This window comes from Lithobates pipiens, unplaced genomic scaffold, assembly GCF_037356315.1.
Source record: "Lithobates pipiens isolate NorthernLeopardFrog02 unplaced genomic scaffold, aLitPip1_a1.2 Scaffold_18, whole genome shotgun sequence".
NCBI classification, from domain to species: domain Eukaryota; kingdom Metazoa; phylum Chordata; class Amphibia; order Anura; family Ranidae; genus Lithobates; species Lithobates pipiens.
This window is the reverse complement of record NW_027507758.1, coordinates 571,475,231-571,494,635: the sequence shown is the minus strand read 5'-3', so window position 1 is coordinate 571,494,635 and position 19,405 is coordinate 571,475,231. Positions and strand designations below refer to the sequence as shown.

General features: G+C 48.5%; 1 protein-coding gene across 1 annotated transcript in view; it reads left to right on the top strand.

Moving 5' to 3' along the window:
* Positions 1-789: 789 nt before the first annotated feature.
* LOC143989030 (squalene synthase-like) overlaps positions 790-19,405 on the top strand; it is a 34,296-nt gene continuing 15,680 nt past the window's right edge. Inside the window, exons 1-4 of the mRNA XM_077489031.1 lie at positions 790-924; positions 3,294-3,391; positions 16,046-16,229; positions 17,821-17,949. Of these exons, the coding sequence (XP_077345157.1) occupies positions 838-924; positions 3,294-3,391; positions 16,046-16,229; positions 17,821-17,949 (498 nt within the window). The 5' untranslated portion in view covers positions 790-837. The remainder of the gene's footprint in view (positions 925-3,293; positions 3,392-16,045; positions 16,230-17,820; positions 17,950-19,405) is intronic.

Genomic DNA, 19,405 nt, shown 5'->3' with positions numbered 1-19,405 from the left:
TGTCACAACTGAGTGGGCTTCGGGCGCAGTGCTCTGTGCCCTGCACCCACCCTATTTTAAAGCCTATTAGAGCCTTTGGCTTTAAACATGTGCTTAATCACCCCCCCCCCCCCCTCCATTGGAATCCATGCATCCAGCGTCCTGCATGTAGATTAGGGGCTGGACACGTGGATTGGGGGGCGGTGCCCCTTATGGACGGGCTGCAGCTGGGTGTTAAAGTTTATGTGCGTGTAAAGGCAGGCGTCCCAATACTTATGGCCATATAGTGTAGAAGGCATCTGATGGGGCTGAAATGCAAAGACTATCATCTGATATCTATCAGCTCTATTAATAAAGGAATACCCTGAGAATGGCTTCTCCTGGGTTTTATGCTTTGATCCAGTCCTTGCTTTGTCAGGTGCAATTAATTACAGATTTATTTATTTATTTTTTATTTCTGAGCACAGCCTACAATCCAGTCTCTGGCACTGACACCATGATGAGGATAATAAAAGCAGAGCTGGTGCTGCCCATAGTCATCAACGTGTTGTCCCCTCTCCAGAGACATGAGGAATACAGCTACACAGAGCTGGGAGTAGCTCCATTCCTCCCCCATCATGGTGTGTGCACCACAAGGCTCAGCATTCCCTGCCAGTCTCCTGTATGGCTGCACCTGATCACCGCACCTACACAGCCCCGACCAGCTGTCACTGAAAGCAGCACGCCACGCCCCAACATCGTCCCTCCGCACAGCGATTGGCCGCTGGTGACAGGTGAGGGCGGGGCCGACCGCTGCTACTATAAAAACGGCCGGTGTGCGTGGATGCCGCGACCGCAGGGAGGTGATCATCCCCGGCCATGGATTTCCTGAGGTCTCTCTTCTACCCCAAGGAGATCTACAACCTCATCAGGTACAAGATGGGCGGCCTGACCAAGGTGGAGCAGGTAAGGCTGAGCAGAGGGGACCCCTGTACACCTGTCCTAGGATGGGGCACGCATAGGGGAAGAGGACAATGATTGGTTCTCTGATTATTATTGAAATAAGTGTCCTCCATATGCCAAACAAGTCCTATTCAGTGCTGTCCATCCAACATCTGGATTTCTCATTCATCCAATTACGGATGGGATCTCTTCTTGCCACTGTGCTGAATGCTTTCTGCCAAAGCTCTTTTTTTTTTTTTTTTTTTTTTTTTTTTTAAAGATTATGTAAAACCTCTGAATGTTCTATATTTTCTGAAAGCAGACACCCTAGAGAATAAAATGCTGCTAGTCCCTATTTTCCAAGTTTTTGGTTATGCAATGGTTTAGTAAAAAAAAAAAAGAGAAAAAAACTTAATTTTGGGGCCCACAGATGCGATATGTTATCCAAGTTTCTGGAAAACTTTAAAAGACGAAGTTGCACTACATAAATGGGTGCATGTCAAGTCTTAAAACTGCGTGCTTCTGTGACGTGATGGAAAACTTCAGTGCCCTTTTATTTTCCATATACAACACTTTAAGAGCCCCCTACAGATCATCAGTTTAGAGTTAACTGAATAATGGATCTAGAGTTATCCCTCACTCCAGCATGCGTGTCAATGTTTAATTTGCGTATAGTCAGCAAGGGGGCTTGGGGTGTTCTCCCCTTCTTTTTTTTTTTTTTTTTTCTTACTACTCCCCATGTGGTTAAATTAATACTACTTTTTTTTTTTTTTTGGTAACCGTGTGGTGGGGTTTTTTTTATTTTATTTATTTTTTGAGACATCATGGAGGTACAGTATAAAGGACTCCTGATGTCTCGCCTGTCCTCCAATTAAACTAGTGCACTGCATTTTGTTTTTTTTCTGCAGTGATGTTAGTTGAGGAAGGTGACACGGGTAGCCAGAAGCCACTAGTAAAACCGCCTACATGGTGGAATGCGCCATACTTGTCCAATCATGGACGTTGCACCTGTGCCTCTCAGGCATCCAAATTCTGGGATGTGTGACACATTGGGGCTAAACTCCTTGCATGTAGCTCTTGCTGGGACAGATGAAGCTCCCATGTCTAAGGCAGTATTAATTGTGTCCAATATATACGCACAAAGTAAGTGTTTGTTTTGGGGGGGGGGGAGGGTGCAATCTCAGAAAAAGTAGGCTAGGGTGCAGGTTAAAACCCCATCAGTTTATTCTTTCTGCTTCCTGTTGAGATTTGCCTTCACTTTCTGTCCCAGAGATACCTGTATTGCAGGACAGTGAGACTCAGTCCCTTTAAAGCAGCCATTCTTGTAGTCCAGGTTTCATGGAACCCCAGAGTTGCTGGGGGCTCTTTACCCTCCCATTTGGTAACTTCATAGTTGCAGGATCACTTGGCCAAGCCAAAAGCATGAGTCTATCTTTTTAGCCGTTTTCAACACATTCTTTCCACTGGCCCCCAATGTGAGGGGCATTCTTGCCACTGGTTCCCAATACGAGGATCATTGTTCCTACTGGCCACCAATGTAAGGGGCCTTCCAGGTGACCATCTGTGGAAGGAAGTCTCTGCTGTAAATGGTGTAGGTTTTTTTTTTTTTTTCTTGTTCTGACACATCCTGTGTCTGGATGACTGAAACCCTTTGCATGCATTGGTGTGATGTCAGCTTTGCGCTGGCCAATGAAGATGCCAGTGTGGCTGAGGGACCACGGACCATTCAAGGAGAGGTAAGTATTGCAGACTTCCACTTTAAAGTGCATCTCTGGACATTCATTTAAAAAAAAAAGGCGCCACTTCCAGGAGTGACAAATTATGGTTTTGAAGGTATAGTCTCTTCCCCAATGACCCCCCCCCATCTCAGCCCGTCTCTCTCTGCACAGTCTTGGTCCTTCTCAGTCCAAGGCAAAGCAGCAAAAACATAGCCCCCAAAAAGTTCTGATTTGCGGTCGGGTGATTGGATCCTTAGATTGTCTGCTTTAACGGTGGCCATTAACTTGTTCAAGAGGATGCTGTAGGCTCAATTCACAAAGCTAATACACCAGGATAAGAATCCTTATCTTTTAAAAAGTAACAGTTATTTTCAGTTACGTTTTTTATAGTGATTGTAAAGGATAGAAACTAACATGTCATACTTGCCTGATCTATGCAAGTGGTTTTGCACAGAGCAGTCCTCATCCGAGCTGGGCAAATGCCCAGTGTGCCTCAAAGTGAGAATTCAGATGAGCTTTGTCATTGATCTGTGTGCCGTTCCCCTGCAATGAAGCCCAGTGGGCAACTGTTGCTGGTGAGGGTCAGTAGGCTGTAGGAGAGGGGCTTGGGGAATACCACACCATGCACAATTGCTTTGTACTGGAAGCTTTTCCATTCTGTCTCTTTCCTTACAGGACCCCATGAGTGAGAGCCTGCAGACCTGCTACAAATTATTGGAGGAGACCGGCAGGAGCTACGCAGTTGTTATCCAGGCCTTGGAAGGGGAGCTACGGTGAGTGTATTGTCTGTTTTAACCCCTCAATAGCTGCAGTAAGTTGCTTTTGTGAGAATTCAATATATATAGAAAACAAATACACAGAAAAAAAATATGATGATGATGCATGTATTGTCCTCAGATGGGGTCAACTTAGGCTAGAGCCCCCTTCTCCTGTGTGTCTGTCTCATCCAAGGACATCCTCCTAGCATGGCACAGCCTGGGCAGTGTGCCCAGCTGAGGTGGATGGATAAAGGGGGTGGGATCTACTGTGGCCAGTATTCCAGCAAGTCTGAGAAGATTGTGCACGCTGCTGAGTCCACCCCTTGCTGCCAATCTAAGTACAAGGCAGGAAGATGGGAGGAACACAGTGTTGACCAAGCCATAATGCCAGGACATATCACGGGACACATGTCGGAACAATAATGGAACCTGGTGCCACCAGGGTGTGGCCCTGTACCTCTATAGCAACGCCACTGGTTGTTGTTTCCAGGGGGGCTAGTCTGAGTATTTCAAACTGCCGATCTGAGATTTTCATGCACATCTCTAGGGTTTACAGAGAATGGTCCCAAAAAAGAGAGAATATCGAGTGAATGTAAGTTACGTGGAGGAAAATGCCATGTTGCGGTCAGTGGAGAAAGGCACCAGTAACCCAAATAACCATTCGTTACAACCAAGGTATGCAGAATACCATTTCTGGATGCACAACATGTTACATCTTGAAGCAGATGGGCTACAGCAGCAGACAACCACACCAGGTGTCTCTCCTGTCCGCTAAGAACAGGAAACTGAGGCAAAAATTTACACAAGCCCACCAAAATTGGAAGATTGGAAAAGTTGCCTGTTCTAATGCCACGTACACACGGTCGGAATTTCCGACAAACAAATGTTTACTGTGAGCTTGTTGGAAATACCGACGGTGTGTAGGCTCCATTAGACATTTGCTGTTAGAATTTTCGACAAGAGAAATTTGAGATCTGGATCTCAAATTTTCCGACACAAAATCCGTTCTCGAAGTTCCGATCGTGTACAAAATTCCGACGCACAAAATTCTTCGCATGCTCTGAATCAAGCGGAAGAGCCGCACTGGCTACTGAACTTAATTTTTCTCAGCTCATCATACGTGTTGTACATCACTGCGTTCTTGACGTTCGGAATTTCCGTAAAAATTTGTGTAACTGTGTGTATGCAAGACGGGGGGCGTGGCCAAGATGTCGGCGTGAGCAGACGTGCTTCCCGGAGCTCTGCTAGAGACTGATCCTACAGCATCCTTTTACCCGCGCTATTGACTATTGGCAGTTTGTCTGGCTCACCCTATGCCGTCCCGTTCATCTGCGGGACACAAGGGCGGTAGGAGGAATCGGTTTCCCCCAGGGGCTTTGCCGTTAGACGCTCCGGACTCCAGTGGAGCGGGAGGGCCACGTGCCCACTCCAACATGGCGACGCAGACCGCGCCGGCGGAGGCTGATGCATCTTCCCTCCCGGGCATACCTGAAGTGATGGCCGCCATAGCGGCCTGCCAGACGGCGCTGACGGGGAAGATGGAGGTGGTCCAGACGGAAGTCGGCCTGATCAGGCAGGACCTAGATAAGATCCGCTCGAGGTTGGGAGTGGCGGAGCAACGAGTGGGTCAGGCGGAGGATGTGCTGGCGGAACATTCGGTGGCGCTCCGGACCTTGCAGGCTAAGGTGAGGACCCTGGAATTTCGTGCGGAGGACGCCGAGAACCGCAGTAGGCGGAACAATTTGCGAATCGTCGGCCTGGCGGAGGGGGTGGAGGGACAGAACCCCACGGTGTTTGTGGAAGATCTTATCCGTTCCCTGTTCCCGGAGGCGCAGTTGTCCCCCTACTTCACGGTGGAAAGGGCTCACCGGGTCCCTCCGCAGAGGGGACCGGCGGGGAGCCCCCCGCGCACCCTGATCCTGCGCTTGTTGAACTTCAGGGACCGGGATGAGGTGCTCAGAGCGGCGAGGCTGTTGAAGGAGGTCAAGTACCAGAATTCTAGGCTACTGTTTTTTCCCGATTACACCATGGAGACTCAGAAGCAGCGCAGATCCTTCGATGCGGTCAAGGCTTCCATGAGGGCTAAAGGGATCAAGTATAGCATCCTCTTCCCGGCGAAACTGCGGGTGGTGGATGGAGACTGTCCGATTCTTCACTAATCCCAGGGAGGCTGCATCTTGGCTGGAGACACTACCTGGCTGACTATCCTGAAGATTTACTCCTGGCTGATGTGTCTGCTGCGGTGGCTTTGTACTTTCTTCCTCATTTGCGGATTCCTTTTTTGCTTTCTGTTTTTTACTTTTTTCTCCATTTTCCCTGAATTGAGGGGGGGGTACGGATGTGGTGTCCCCCGCCCTCGCCTCAGCCCGGCTGGGACCCGATGGACTGTTGGAGTGTGCCTGTCATGCTTGGTCATCCTACAGGATTGTGGGGACTCCTCTGCTCAGGACTATGCTGTGGGAAATGGCTGGGCGAACCTTATTGATATGTCTTCTGTGCTCTAGCAACTCTTACGGGGAGGTTATAGCGCTGGTGACAGGTAGGAATAGTGGTCTCCCCCTCTGTGTGTATGAGGTGAGGGGGGGGGCTGCATCCTCCTGGCGGTCTGGTGCACGCCTACCTGAGTAAGTTGCTCACAAAGCCTTAAGGGTATTTTGCGGTTAAGTTTGGGGATCTATGCGGGACTCCACTGTTGGGGTTTTGCGGGGTGGGGGGCGGGGGCGATCGGCCGTTGCTGATCAGTTTTTGTTTAGTCTAAGTTTGGGTTTTGTGTGTGTTGTTTTTTTTCACGGTATGTTGACACATGTACAATTCTACTATGGGGGGTGGCTTCTGGTCCCAGGGTTCACCGTTTTTGCTCAGGAGGGCTTTGCCGCCTACATGTACTCCGGAACTGGGGCACCCTTGGGGGCGGGATGGTTTTTTCTTTGGGGAAGGGGCTATGTGACTAGATCCGGGCATTTATTTTTGATGGTTTTCAGTTATGGCTGAATTCTCTATTCTATCCTGGAACGTGAGGGGTCTGAACTCTGCGGTCAAGCGCTCGTTGGTGTTTACCTTTTTACAAAGATACTCACCACATGTTTGTATCCTTCAGGAGACGCATTTGATGGGCTCACGAGTGCTTGGCCTCAGGAGAGCGTGGGTGGGCCAACACTACCATGCCACCTACTCGAGTTACTCCAGGGGGGTCAGTGTGCTTGTTCACAGATCCCTTGCGTTCCAGCTCCATGAGTTGAAAACGGATCCGGGGGGCAGATTTATAGTTTTGCATGTTACTATTGCGAATGTGGAGTATGTTCTGGTGGGTATTTACCTGCCTCCCCCCGCAGATACTGACCTTCTGTTTGCCATTATGAACATAGTTATAAAGTATGGAGTGGAAAATGTCATGTTGTAAGGGGATTATAATATGGCTCCGTCCCCGGAGCTAGATAGACTCCAAAGGCCCTCTCGTGAGACTCCGGGTCTGACACGATGGGCTGATACTTTTGGGCTGGTGGATGTATGGCGCCATTTTCACCCTTCGGGCAGGGAGTATACTTGTCATTCTGCCACATTTCGTACCTTCTCTCGCATAGATCTGGGGTATGTCTCACAGGCTATGCTGAGTCGGGTGGTGAGTGTGCGGATTCTGCCCAGAGGGGTGTCTGACCACGCTCCCCTCCTCCTTGGGGTCTCTCTTGGGCTCCCTTTGCGGAGGGGACTGTGGAGGCTGTCGGGGTATTGGATAGCAGATGTGGGGGTTCAGGAGGATATGCCGGAGGCCCTCTGTCGTTACTGGTTGGAGAATGCGGACTCTGCGGAGCCCCGGGTGGTCTGGGATGCGTTCAAATGCTGGCTGAGGGGAGAATATGCCTCTAGAATTGTCCGGTGTCGCAAGTGGTCTGTGCAGCTGCTGGAGGAATTGGAGGGGGTGTTAAGGGAAAGGGAGAGTTCTCATGTGGCGGATCCCACCCCCCTCAGATATCAGGAATGGCAAATGGCACTTCGGGCGGTCGAGCTCCATAGGATAGAATTGACTAAGAAGTCTATGCTGGGCACTGCTCAAAGGATTTTTGAATATGGGGATAAAAATGGGAAGATGCTCTCGTGGTTGGCCCGGGGGCACTCTACCAGCGCGCATATTGGTGGGGTCAGGGGCGAGGGCGGGACCCTCATCATGGACCCGGAGGGGATCCTGAACCGGTTTGTGCAATATTATAGCGCCCTGTACTCCACTAGGGTGGATTATGAGGACCCGGCTCTCCAGGCCTTTCTGGATGGGGTGGAACTTCCCGCTCTATCCCGAGAGGCGCTGGACCAATTGGAGAGGACCATTTCGTTGGAGGAGGTTCAGATGGCTATGGCTCAAATGCAGGTGGGGAAGTCCCCTGGGGCGGATGGTATCCCTGTTGAATTCTACGCTACTTACCAGGAGTTGGTGGCCCCTAAATTGGTCTCTTTATTCGCCCAGTCCCTGGAGGGGGGGTCGCTCCCCGAATCCATGTCAGAGGCGATCGTGGTGTTGGTGCCCAAGCCGAGTAAGTACCCAGAGGATTGTGCGTCCTATCGCCCGATCTCCTTGATCAATGTCTATGCCAAATTGTTGGCAAAGGTCCTAGCGAATCGGCTGGCACAAGTTCTGGAGAGCCTTGTTCATGGGGACCAGACGGGGTTTATGCCCGGTAAGGGTACCGACATCAACCTGAGACGCCTTTTCCTTAATTTAACTATCCCTCATGACAACGCTGGGACCAGGGTTGTTGCCTCCCTGGATGCCGAAAAGGCATTTGACTCAGTGGAATGGGGATATTTGTGGGAGGTACTCCCGTAGATATGGGTTCGGTCCCCATTTCCTGAGTTGGCTGCAGTTGCTTTATAGCGGCCCGAGGGCGCGGTTGCGTATTAATGGTAGGCTGTCGGAGGTGTTTCGGTTGAAGAGGGGCACCCGGCAAGGCTGTCCCCTCTCCCCGTCGTTATTTGCGCTGGCGTTGGAACCTCTGGCGGTGGCCCTGAGGGCCTCCTCGGGGGTGGTAGGGCTTAAAATCGGCCCTCTTGAGGAGAAGGTGTCACTCTACGCCGATGATGCTCTGCTCTATTTGAGAGATGCGGATTCCTCCTTACGAGCGGCATTGGAACTTTTTAATGTATTCGGACGTTTCTCTGGGGTCAGGATAAACTGGACCAAATCCGTCCTGTTTCCTCTGGACCCGGGGTCGAGGGCGGCTGCGGCGGACACTCCCCTACAGTGGGTCACCGAATTCAAGTATCTAGGGGTAGTGGTGGGCAGGGACCCGACACAGTACTTTGATCTTAACTTGAAACCGGTTCTCCTTCAGCTGAAGGCTAGATGTGCCTCCTGGGGGAAGCTTCCCCTGAATCTGCTAGGTCGCATTAACCTGTTAAAGATGGTCTTCCTCCCTAGGTTCCTCTATTTTTTTAGGAACTCCCCCGTTTTGCTCCCGCGAGCCTTTTTTGCGGAACTGGATGGATGTGTGGGCTCCTTTATTTGGGGGGGATCTAACCCGAGGATTGCACGGTCCACTTTGTGTCTACCTGTGCGTTGTGGGGGGTTGGCTTTGCCCGACTTCAGGGTCTATTATTGGGCGGCGGTACTTGTGTCGGTTCGTTGGTGGTTTGCCCGATCTAGGACGAACGCTGCGAACTGCGTTGAAGCGGCTGGGGTGGGTTCTTTGGAGGATCTCGCCGATTTAGTATACAAGGGCCCGGGGGCATGTCGGGGGCTTCCACTTCCAACTAGAACGACGCTTAGGGTGTGGGGGTTGGCCAGGAAACGGTTTATTAGGCCGGGAGTCTGGTCCCCCAGGCAGCCAATATGGGAGAACCCTAGCCTCCCGCACTTTCGGACGGTCCCTGACTCGAGGGTATGGGTGAGATATGGGGTGCGGACGTTGGGCGATATCATCACGGGGGGTGCCCTGAGGACGTATGGGGAACTTGCCACTAAGTATGATTTGCCCGGGTGGATGTATTTCCGTTACCACCAACTGAGACATGCGGCCAGGGCGCAGCTGCCAGCAGTTGCGACCCTATCTATGGATCCGGTGGAGGACCTACTGTCTCTGGACCAGCTCTCCAAGCCTCTCTCGTCCCTGTACACCTTGCTACTCAGTGTGGATTCTCCCAAGATGGAGAAACTGTGGAAAGCCTGGCGGAGGGACATTCCCTCCTTGGAGAGGGAGGATTGGGGTGACTGTTTCCAGGATAGTCTTGGTCTGGTGATTTCTTCCAGGGATAAGGTAATACAGACTAAGTTTTTACATAGGGTTTATTACACTCCGCAGCGGTTGCACAGACTGTATCGACAGCGGGACCCTGCCTGTACCAGATGTGGAGCAGCAGAGGGAACGTTCTTCCACATGTTCTGGAGCTGCCCGATGGTGGCCGCCTTTTGGGCTGATGTGTTTGACACCATTGATGACCGTTTGGGCTTCTCTCTGCCCCGGTCTCTGGAGCTGGCTCTTCTCGGCATTCAGCATGAGGAACAGAGGCCACGCTATTCCAAACTCCTGATCGCCTTTTTGCTTTATTATGCCAAGAAGGCCATTCTCCTTCGCTGGACCTCTGCTTCCCCCCCGACGCTGACTCTGTGGGAGGACATCATTAATAAGGCCCTCCCGTTGTACAAAATGACATATATTAGTAGGAAGTGCCCTAGGAAGTTTGATGGCATATGGCTGCCCTGGACGGGTGGAGACAGGGCAGGGATATAGATACAGGAATTCTCATCGTCGGGTCTGTGGGTCGGGACTTCTCCCCCCCCCCCCCCTCCTCCGCCCCCCCCTCCTCCTTCTCCCCCCTCCTTCTCTTCTTCTTTTTCTTTTTCCTTCTCTTGTCCTTCCCCCCCCCCGTGCTTTTGCCCTTTCCTCTTCCGCCCTTTTCTTTTTCCCTTGGTCTTCCCCATCTCTACATGCACCCCCCCCCCCCCTCTGTGGGATTTGATGAAGGCATGGTGGATATCATACTGCTTTATCTCTTGTATGATCTCTGGCTAGCCACTGCCTTCGCAGGGTAATGTCGGGGACGGTTGTTGAATAATATATGTTGTATTCCATGTGGGTTGTACTATATCCTGATTTTCCTTTTTCTTTGTTGTGTGTTCTACACCACCTGTTTTATGCTTTAATTTGGATTTTTCTGTTTTCTGAATTGTAACTTGTGTCTCTAATATCAATAAAGCGAACTTTATTCACCGTGTGTATGCAAGACAAGTTTGAGCCAACATCTGTTGGAAATAAATCCACGGTTTTGCCAGAATGTCCGATCGTGTGTATGTAGCATAAGTCTCGCTTTCACTTGTGACATTTCGATGGTAAGGTCAGAATTTGGCTTAAACATGTGTAGTGCCGGCTCCTGAAGAGCACGCGCTATGCGTTTTTCAAATTTAAGGTTACACCTGAACTACAGTTTTTTGTTTGGGTACAATTGTCTAAATTTGGACTTCGGAATCAGTCTGACTGGCCTATGAGATGATTAGCCTGGCCACAGAGGGCACTGTCTCTTCTGGCAGGCACGGGACTATGGTCTGGTTAGGTGCTTAAGTTACTTTCTCTCGGAGCCCGCCCAGTGGGAGTGACTATCTTGCTGTGCTTTCTGGGAGAGGGTATTTTAAGATGCGGTTGTCGCATGGTTCGGTGTTCCGGTCCAGAAGGATGTACTGACTTCATGGTTCTGGTCCTCCTGACCAACCCCCAGGAAGGCTATGACCTGGGGTGCAGATCCACCGATCTTGTTTTCTGGGGGCTGGCTAACCCGAGGCAAGGAAACTAAAGGAGGATTCTGAGTTATTTGGGTACTGTCTACGGTTTGGGAGAGACCCAGTGACTTCATAGCATTCCAGGGCAGGACTCTTCAGAAGACCACGTTACGGGTTGGTTTCTTAGCAAGAGCCTGGAAGGGCTGAAGTACCCAAGAGAATTCGGTCTCGTGGATATTGCCAAGCTGGCTGAAAGATCCAGGTATCACACAAGTGTTCTACAAGTCCTAGTTTCCTACGTGTTCTACAACAACATCTGTGGCAGAGACTTCCTGAGTAAGCACCTTGTTGGCTGCTAGGCCTTGTGAGAGGGACTGTCCAACTTGAGTGAACATCCAGTTGCGGATGGCTATTCTCTGGATGCAGGCAAAGTAAGTTCACATTGACTTTGACACTAATGCCGCGTACATATGGCCGGACTTTTCGAGGGTCTAGGTCAGACAGTCTTTTCAACGCACTTTCCAAATGAACGGACTTGGCCACACACAATCACACCAAAGTACGACCGAACTAGAATAAGGAAGTTCATAGCCAGTAGCTGCCCTATTTTTTTATTTTTTTTGTCCGTCGGACCAGCATACACACAAATGGATTTCTCGGTCCGGTGGGAAAATTTAAAACATGTTCTATTGCTAAAGTCCGCTGGTTTTTTGGCAAGCAAAGGTCCGATGGAGCCCACACGCGATCGAATTGTCCGCTGGACTCGTTCCGTCGGACCTTTGCTGTCAAAGTCCGGTCGTGTGTGCGGCATAATGCCCCGTACACACGAGCGGACTTTTCAACATCCAAAGTCCAAAGGACCGAGTCCGTCAGACTATCCGATCGTGTGTGGGCTGCAACGGACTTTTGATTCGCCAAAGTCTGACGGACTTTAGAAATGAAGCATGCTTCAAATTTTCCCGACGGAACTCCGCCGGACCCGGTCCCCTTCGAAAACTCCGCTCGTGTGTATGCTACTCCGACGGACTAAAACCGACGCTAGGGCAGCTATTGGCTACTGGCTATGAACTTCCTTATTCGAGTCCAGTCGTACGTCATCACGTTCGAATCCGTCGGAGTTTAGTGTGATTGTGTGTGGCCAAGTCCGTTCGGCCGAAAAGTCTGTCAGAACTCCGTCGGAATTCCAGCAGAACTCCGACGGAACTCCTTTGGAAGTCTGTCGGACTTAAGTCCGCTCGTGTGTACGGGGCATAAGAGTACCTGAACTTCCTTTCCAACCCTCTGGTCCCATGTTAAAGCGGTAGTAAACCCGCACTTTTTTTTTTTTTTAAACCTGCAAAGCAAAAGGCATAATGAGCTAGTATGCACCGCATACTAGCTCATTATGAAATACTTACCTTAGAACGAGGCCCCAACATCTGGCCCAATCCACGCCGAGGGAGCTGACATGCTCTCTCTGCGTTTCTTCCGGGTATCGCGGCTCCGGCCACTCACAGCGCATGCGCGCGGGAGATTTCATTCCGGCCGGACACTGCCGGATTTTCAGGCTGAGAATCCCCTTGTGCGCATGCGCCGCTGCAGTCAGCGGCGCATACCGAGGGGAATATCTCCTAAACCTGTACAGTTTAGGAGATATTTTTTTTAACCTACAGGTAAGCCTTATTATAGGCTTTCCTGTAGGTAAGTTTAAAAATTGGGTATACAACCACTTTAAGAGACTGTTCATTGTCTACGTTTTTGCAAATATAATCCATCTAAGTGGATCTGTCGTAAGTCTCAAGTTACTGGGCCATCTACCACGGGACTCCCCTAGACGTGAAATGAGGAGAAAGAAGGTAACGGTAAGCCTAATGTAACCAGCAGCTCCTTCGCGGGTTAGTGCTACACATGAAAGCATAGATGCATCCTGGTTTGTATGAACAGTTCAGGCTGGTGGTATAATGGTGGGGGGGATATTTTCTTGGCACACTTTGGGCCCCTTAGTACCAATTGAGCATTGTTTAAACGCCACGACCTACCTGAGTATTGTTGCTGAGTCCATCCCTTTATGACTACAGTGTACCCATCTTCTGATGGCTACTTCCAGCAGGCTAATGCACCATGTCACAAAGCTCAAATCGTCTCACCACTGGTTTCTTGAACGTGACAATTAGAGCACTGTACTCCAATATTATCCACAGTCACCAGGTCTCAATCCAATAGTGCACCTTTGGAATGTGGTGAAACAGAAGATTTGGATCATGGATGAGCAGCCGACAAATCTGCAGAAACTGCTTGATGCTATCATGTCAATGCGGAGCAAAATCTGAGGAATTTTTCCAACACCTTGGTGAATCTATGCCACGAAGAATTAAGGCAGTTACGAAATCAAAGGGGGTCCAACCTGGTACTAGCAAGGTGTACCTGATAAAATGTCTGGTGAGTGTATATATATATATGCACTATAAAGAAATTGCATCCATATATAAGGCCTGATTCACACCTATGCAGTTTGCATATCCCAGGTACATTTTGCGTTTTTGATTAATTGAAGTCTATGGAACCAAAAAACAGAAAGGTGTCTGCTCCTTTCCATAAAATGCAGAGATGTGAACGTGACCCATAGGAAACCATGTTAAATGGACTGCAAAACTGAAAACACACTAAAATGCATAGGTGTGAACCAGGCCTAATCTGTGTGTCCTCCACTGCCAAAACCACAGCCTCTTACCAGATCGTTGGACCATCAATTTTTTGGTCCAACTAGGCAGGAAACTGGGTGGATCTTGCTTCAAGGACCTTTTGGCATAGGAAACGCAGGCTGTAGCCCAATGTGATACTCAAATCCAGTTCTTGCGCCTTAACTTGGCCAGAGGAAAGACTCCCAGTGTAATAGCGTCAAGTGTTTAATTAAAAAGAACTGAAAACTACTTGCAAAACTTCAGAAAATAAGTATATACCAATCTTAACAGTGGCGGCTAGTGATCAAAATTTTTTGGGGGGTGCAAACAAACTGAAATTAAACTGTTTGTAATGCAGGACTATAAGTAGCCATCAGGTGATTTATGTATCATTACAGCTAGATAAAACTGCCCATCATATGCAGCCTCACTGTGCCCCTCACAGTAGGCCAATCACATCCACATTTCAAGTAAAATAAAACTACTTAACATAAGGTGTCCTCATCAGAGCCCCCTTTACAGCAGGTGCTCCCCTTTACACTAGGTGTATCCATCAGAGTCCCTCTTTACATCAGATGTTCAGCCCCCTCATACTCGCAGCAAGTTGCCTTCCATCCACCTTCGGACCAGCTGCAATGAGCCATAAATGAAGTGAAGGCACAGGACCCGCCAATTGCACACCACAGCAGGGAACCATGCTATGAGAGAGTGTTCCGGGTGCAGAGCTCAGCACCCCGAAGACTTTCTAAAGGAAGCCAATAGAGCTTCTTGTTTGCAATCACATGATTGCAAACAAGTCATGCTTCCCATAGCAGCTCTGTCTGGCACCCTGCACACACTTAAGGCTGGGTTCACACTGGAGCGATGCGGGAACGCCGCGAATCCGCGGCGGGTTCCTGCATTGCATGCCTCCCGGCGGCAGTTCACACTGCCCTATGCGAACTGCTGGGAGTGTCAGTGAAATGTTAATGACACCCCCAGATCAGTTCGCATATCGCAGTGCGATCTGCAAACTCGGACAGGAATTGGATCGCATGGTGTGAACACCCATGCGATCCGATTCTGCTGCGGACCAAAAAAAGGGTCCTGTGCGAGTTTGGAGCGGGTGCGATGCGAATTCAGCCATACTATCTGTATGGCTGAACTCGCATCGCACAGAGATCGAATGTGATTTGCACTGCAGTGCGGTGCGAATCACATCCGGGTCTCCCAGCCGCAGAGGTGTGAACCCAGCCTTAAGGGCCATTATATTTTTTTTAAGTGATTGCAGCACGTCATGCTTCCCATACACCTGTGTCTGGCATTTCACACACTTGGAGGGACAGGGGGTTTATTATTATTTTTCCCTCTGGCTGAGTTTTAACAGGCTAGAAAGGAGGACTGGATTGGAGTCTCACATTGGAATACCACTTGTGTTTTCTATGCCATAAGATCCTTGACTCAAGATGCATGCAGCTTCATGCCTAGTTGGACCACCTATAATTTGGGTAGTCTAAAGCCCCGTACACACGAGAGGACTTATGTCCGACAGACTTCCGAAGGAGTTCTGCTGGAGTTCCGACAGAGTTCTGACAGACTTTTCGACTGAGCGGACTTGGCCACACACAATCGCACCAAACTCCGACGGATTTGAACGTGATGATGTACGACTGGACTCGAATAAGGAAGTTCATAGCCAGTAGCCAATAGCTGCCCTAGCGTCGGTTTTAGTCTGTCGGAGTAGCATACACACGAGCAAATTTTTCGGTAGGAACTGGGTCCGGCGGAGTTCCGTCGGGAAAAATTTGAAGCATGTTCCATTTTCTAAAGTCTGTCAGACTTTTGCGCATCAAAAGTCCGTTGCAGCCCACACACGATCGAATAGTCTGACGGAATCATTCCGTCGGACTTTGGATGTTGAAAAGTCCGCTCGTGTGTACGGGGCTTAACAATCCAGTAAGAGGCTGTGGTTTTAGCAGTGGTGGGTGCACCGATTATACACAGTTGGGTTTAAAGGAGAAGATGAACACCACTTTCTTTATAGTGAAGATATATGGTGATTGCAATATTTTGCACTTAAGGAGAAGCACCCGATTGAACTAATTTGGTTTATATCCATGATTTTTGGATATTCACACAGCGCAACAATATTGGGTTTGAGCATTTGTATTTATTTAGGCTTTTCGAGTGCAGCTGTGAAAAATTTGAAGTTGTGTGTGTGGTTTTTTTTTTTTTTTTCTTTTTCTTTCTCAAAGCAGTTTTTTTTATAGATTCATTGTCATAATGTTATGCCTGATTGGTGTATATGGGTCTTCTGTCTGTACTCCTCAGGCATGCAGCCTGTATCTTCTATCTGGTTACAAGGGCTGTAGACACTGTCGAGGATGACCCGACTATCAGTCTGGAGACCAAGATCCCCATTCTGAAAAACTTCCACAACTTCCTGTACCAGCCTGACTGGAGGTTCATGGACAGCAAGCAGAAGTATCGCATAGTGCTCGAGGATTTCCCAACAGTGAGTCGAGTTAGTCCAATAATGAAGCTTTGAAAAAAAAGTGGTTGCATGATATTAGAATTCACATAAACGAGTCCCTATTTAGTACATTGCTGCAGTAAAGTATATTAACTATTCGCTCTTAGGTGTGAAGTACACCCTTGGGCCCCTTTCATATTGGCAGCTGTTCTGCCGCTGTAAAAAGCATGTTTTGTTGTTGAAATTCAGAGAATCCTGGCACAGCATTCGCTTGCAGTTGTACATTGTGATTAGCTGCGTTAGAACATTCTTGCCATTTCTTATGTGCTTCCTATTTTTCTTTCCTCGTTGCTGCTGCTATCTGCAGGAGAAATGGTGCACTGCGATTACCTGGAGATAGCTGCAATAAATCGGTCTTGGATGCAGTCAATTTTTTTTTTTTTTTGTTTTTGTTTCTAACCACACCAAACCCCATGTAACGAAACTGTTGCTAAATGCAGTGTGTGATTGGCGCCATAGGAAAGCATTGTGTGAGTTCAGCTGCGGTAGATGACTTGATCTATCTGCCCGTGTGAAAGGGGCCTTCGATTTTTGGTCACTGTAGGGCTCCCTTGCGTACTAGTAGCAAAGTACCTCCTTACATTGGTAGTTGATGGTCCCTGTAGGGCCAGCTTACCTTGGCCATTAATTGTAATGTTCCCCCTACATGCGTGGAGAAGTGCATCTTTTACACTGGTGGTCAGTGCAGGTGTACCCCCCCCCCCCCCCCCTTACATTGGTGGTTGGTAGGGCTCTTTCACATTGGTGGCTAGTAAAGTGCCCCCATACTTTCATAGCCAGTGGAGACTTGCCCCTTTAAATTTTGGTAGTCAGTGGGGGAAGCACCCACTTATGTTAGCAGTCAGTGGTATAGTGCCTTTTTTTTTTTTTTTTTTTTTTTTTTTATTGAAGGTCTGTGGTGAGGTCTCCTCTTAAGATTACTGCAAAGATATATTACGAAGCAGTTGGTCTGAGTAGTAATAATAATAAAAAAACTCTTCTAGGTACAAAATATAATTTTGGAACATTCACACTACAGGGGTGTCAAGCTCCACTTCATCGTGGGCCTCCTCACATTGCTGCAGCGGATGATGCAAGCCCCGGGGACTGCTCAGACAGAGACTGGTTCTGCCATGGTGTTCTCTGAGCTGTCTCCAATAAAGTTCCTTGTAGATGATACAAACAGTGTGCAACCCTCCTTCCTCCTTCCCTTTTTTTTTAACTGGCATAGAATTTTAGTATTCTCGTATTGTCCCAAATACCCCCCCCCCCCTTTTTACATCAGATGTCAAGAGTCCCCCACTCTCCCTTGCATGACAAAGCACCCCCCCTTACGTTGTGCTGCCGTCAGGAAGAAGCTGGAGGCAGGGCTGCATGGTCAGTGTGTGAGGGCCACCTAATATGGCCTTGAGGGCCTTGTTTGACACATGTTTTAGATTAAGAGCAACTTTTCTTAGTGCCTATCCTTCTATAGGCTGCCCACATACCCCATGGTCATATTGTACCCCGGTAAGCATTAGAACAAAACATATTTTTGACCAGTACAAACATCTTTCTGATGGCATTTCATTACTTTATTCTCCTTTATTCTAAGATCTCTCAGGAGTTTAGGAATTTGGCTGTGGTCTACCAGGAGGTGATTGCCAATGCTGCTCATGAGCTAGCGCTTGGGATGGTGGAGTACCTACAGAAGCAAATGGAGTCTGTACAAGATTGGGACAAGGTGAGAAATAAGATTGTTAGTAAAGAGGGCATTCACAATATTTAGCTTACTTCATTCATACCCCATGTGCTGATCAGATTGTAATGGTGGGACTTTATTTGCTGAGGTGGGGTTTTTCTTTTTGTTCTCTTCTGCCATAGTTTCTCTTACTGCTGGGGAAAAAGTGTGGTGTGTGTGGTGTGTGTGGTGTGTGTGGTGTGTGTGGTGTGTGTGGTGTGTGTGGTGTGTGTGGTGTGTGTGGTGTGTGTGGTGTGTGTGTGTGTGTGTGTGTGTTCGTAATATAAAGTCAATCCCCCCCAGTTCCCACGGGATTCTCTCTTCTCTCCCCGATCCACCACCTCTGAGCGGGTGAATTCTGACACAGATCACCAGTGAAGTGCTGAGATCGCACCTTCATTAACTGTAACTGACCGACATAAACGGACACCTTCTCTGTGTGCGGAGGTATCAGCAAGGACATGTTCTCCCCTGATCTGTTTCACGTACTGAGATCAGTGGCAATCCTCTGGATCACCTCTGTTGAGTTTAATAAATGGACGCCTAAAGCTGGTGTTCTATCAGAATACCGTTGCCCATCAAAATGTAACGGAAATGACATTCCGACCAAAAAAATGCTTTCTGCGCATGCACCATGCGTTCCAACATGGCCAATATGCATTCTAATATTCTTCTTAATCTGACAGAACATGAAGGCAGCAGCGGACATCTTGTTACACCCAGTCAAGTGTTGAATGTCCCACTTATTTTAGCAGTAAACTCCCACTTTTATACTGAAATAAATAATTTCACTGCAACCAAGTGAGGATGTCCAAAATGTCCCTCGGCGCCTCATGACTATCAGTTTGGTGCTGAGCAGTGCAGGGTGTACCAAGATGCCCATCGCAACCTTCTGACTTCAGGCTTGTCACTGCTTTTCAAATTCAACATCAAAACTGTGTCACAGATTTAAAAATACTGTATTTCACTATATAAGGTGAGTTTACTGATAAAATAAGTGACATTCAAGACTTGCCGAGTTGTAACAAGATGTCCGCTGCCGCCTTTGTGTTCTGTCAGATTGGGAAACCTATTGGAATGCATAGCAGCCATGTTGGAATGCATGCGCAATAAGAATTTTTTTTTTGGTCGCAATAGCACTTTCCATTGCATTATCTGATGGGTAGCTGTATTCTTATAATACACCGGCTTTAGTTTGCAAATAATGATGGTCAACAGTTGCTTCAAAATCTTATACAGTAGCTGTTTGCCACCTTTATAAACCGACTGAAGATGAACAGGGTGTAGTTCTAAAAGTTATCAACTGTGATTAAAGCAAAAATACCTGTTAATGTACACTTTAAGCCCCTTCCGTCCTAACTAGGATAAAGCCCTTTCCTTTCCTGGTGCTGAGCCCCACCCTTTGTTCATCTGTCGAATGCCAAGCCCAATTGAAGTCACAAAGTAAACCTGCATTCAG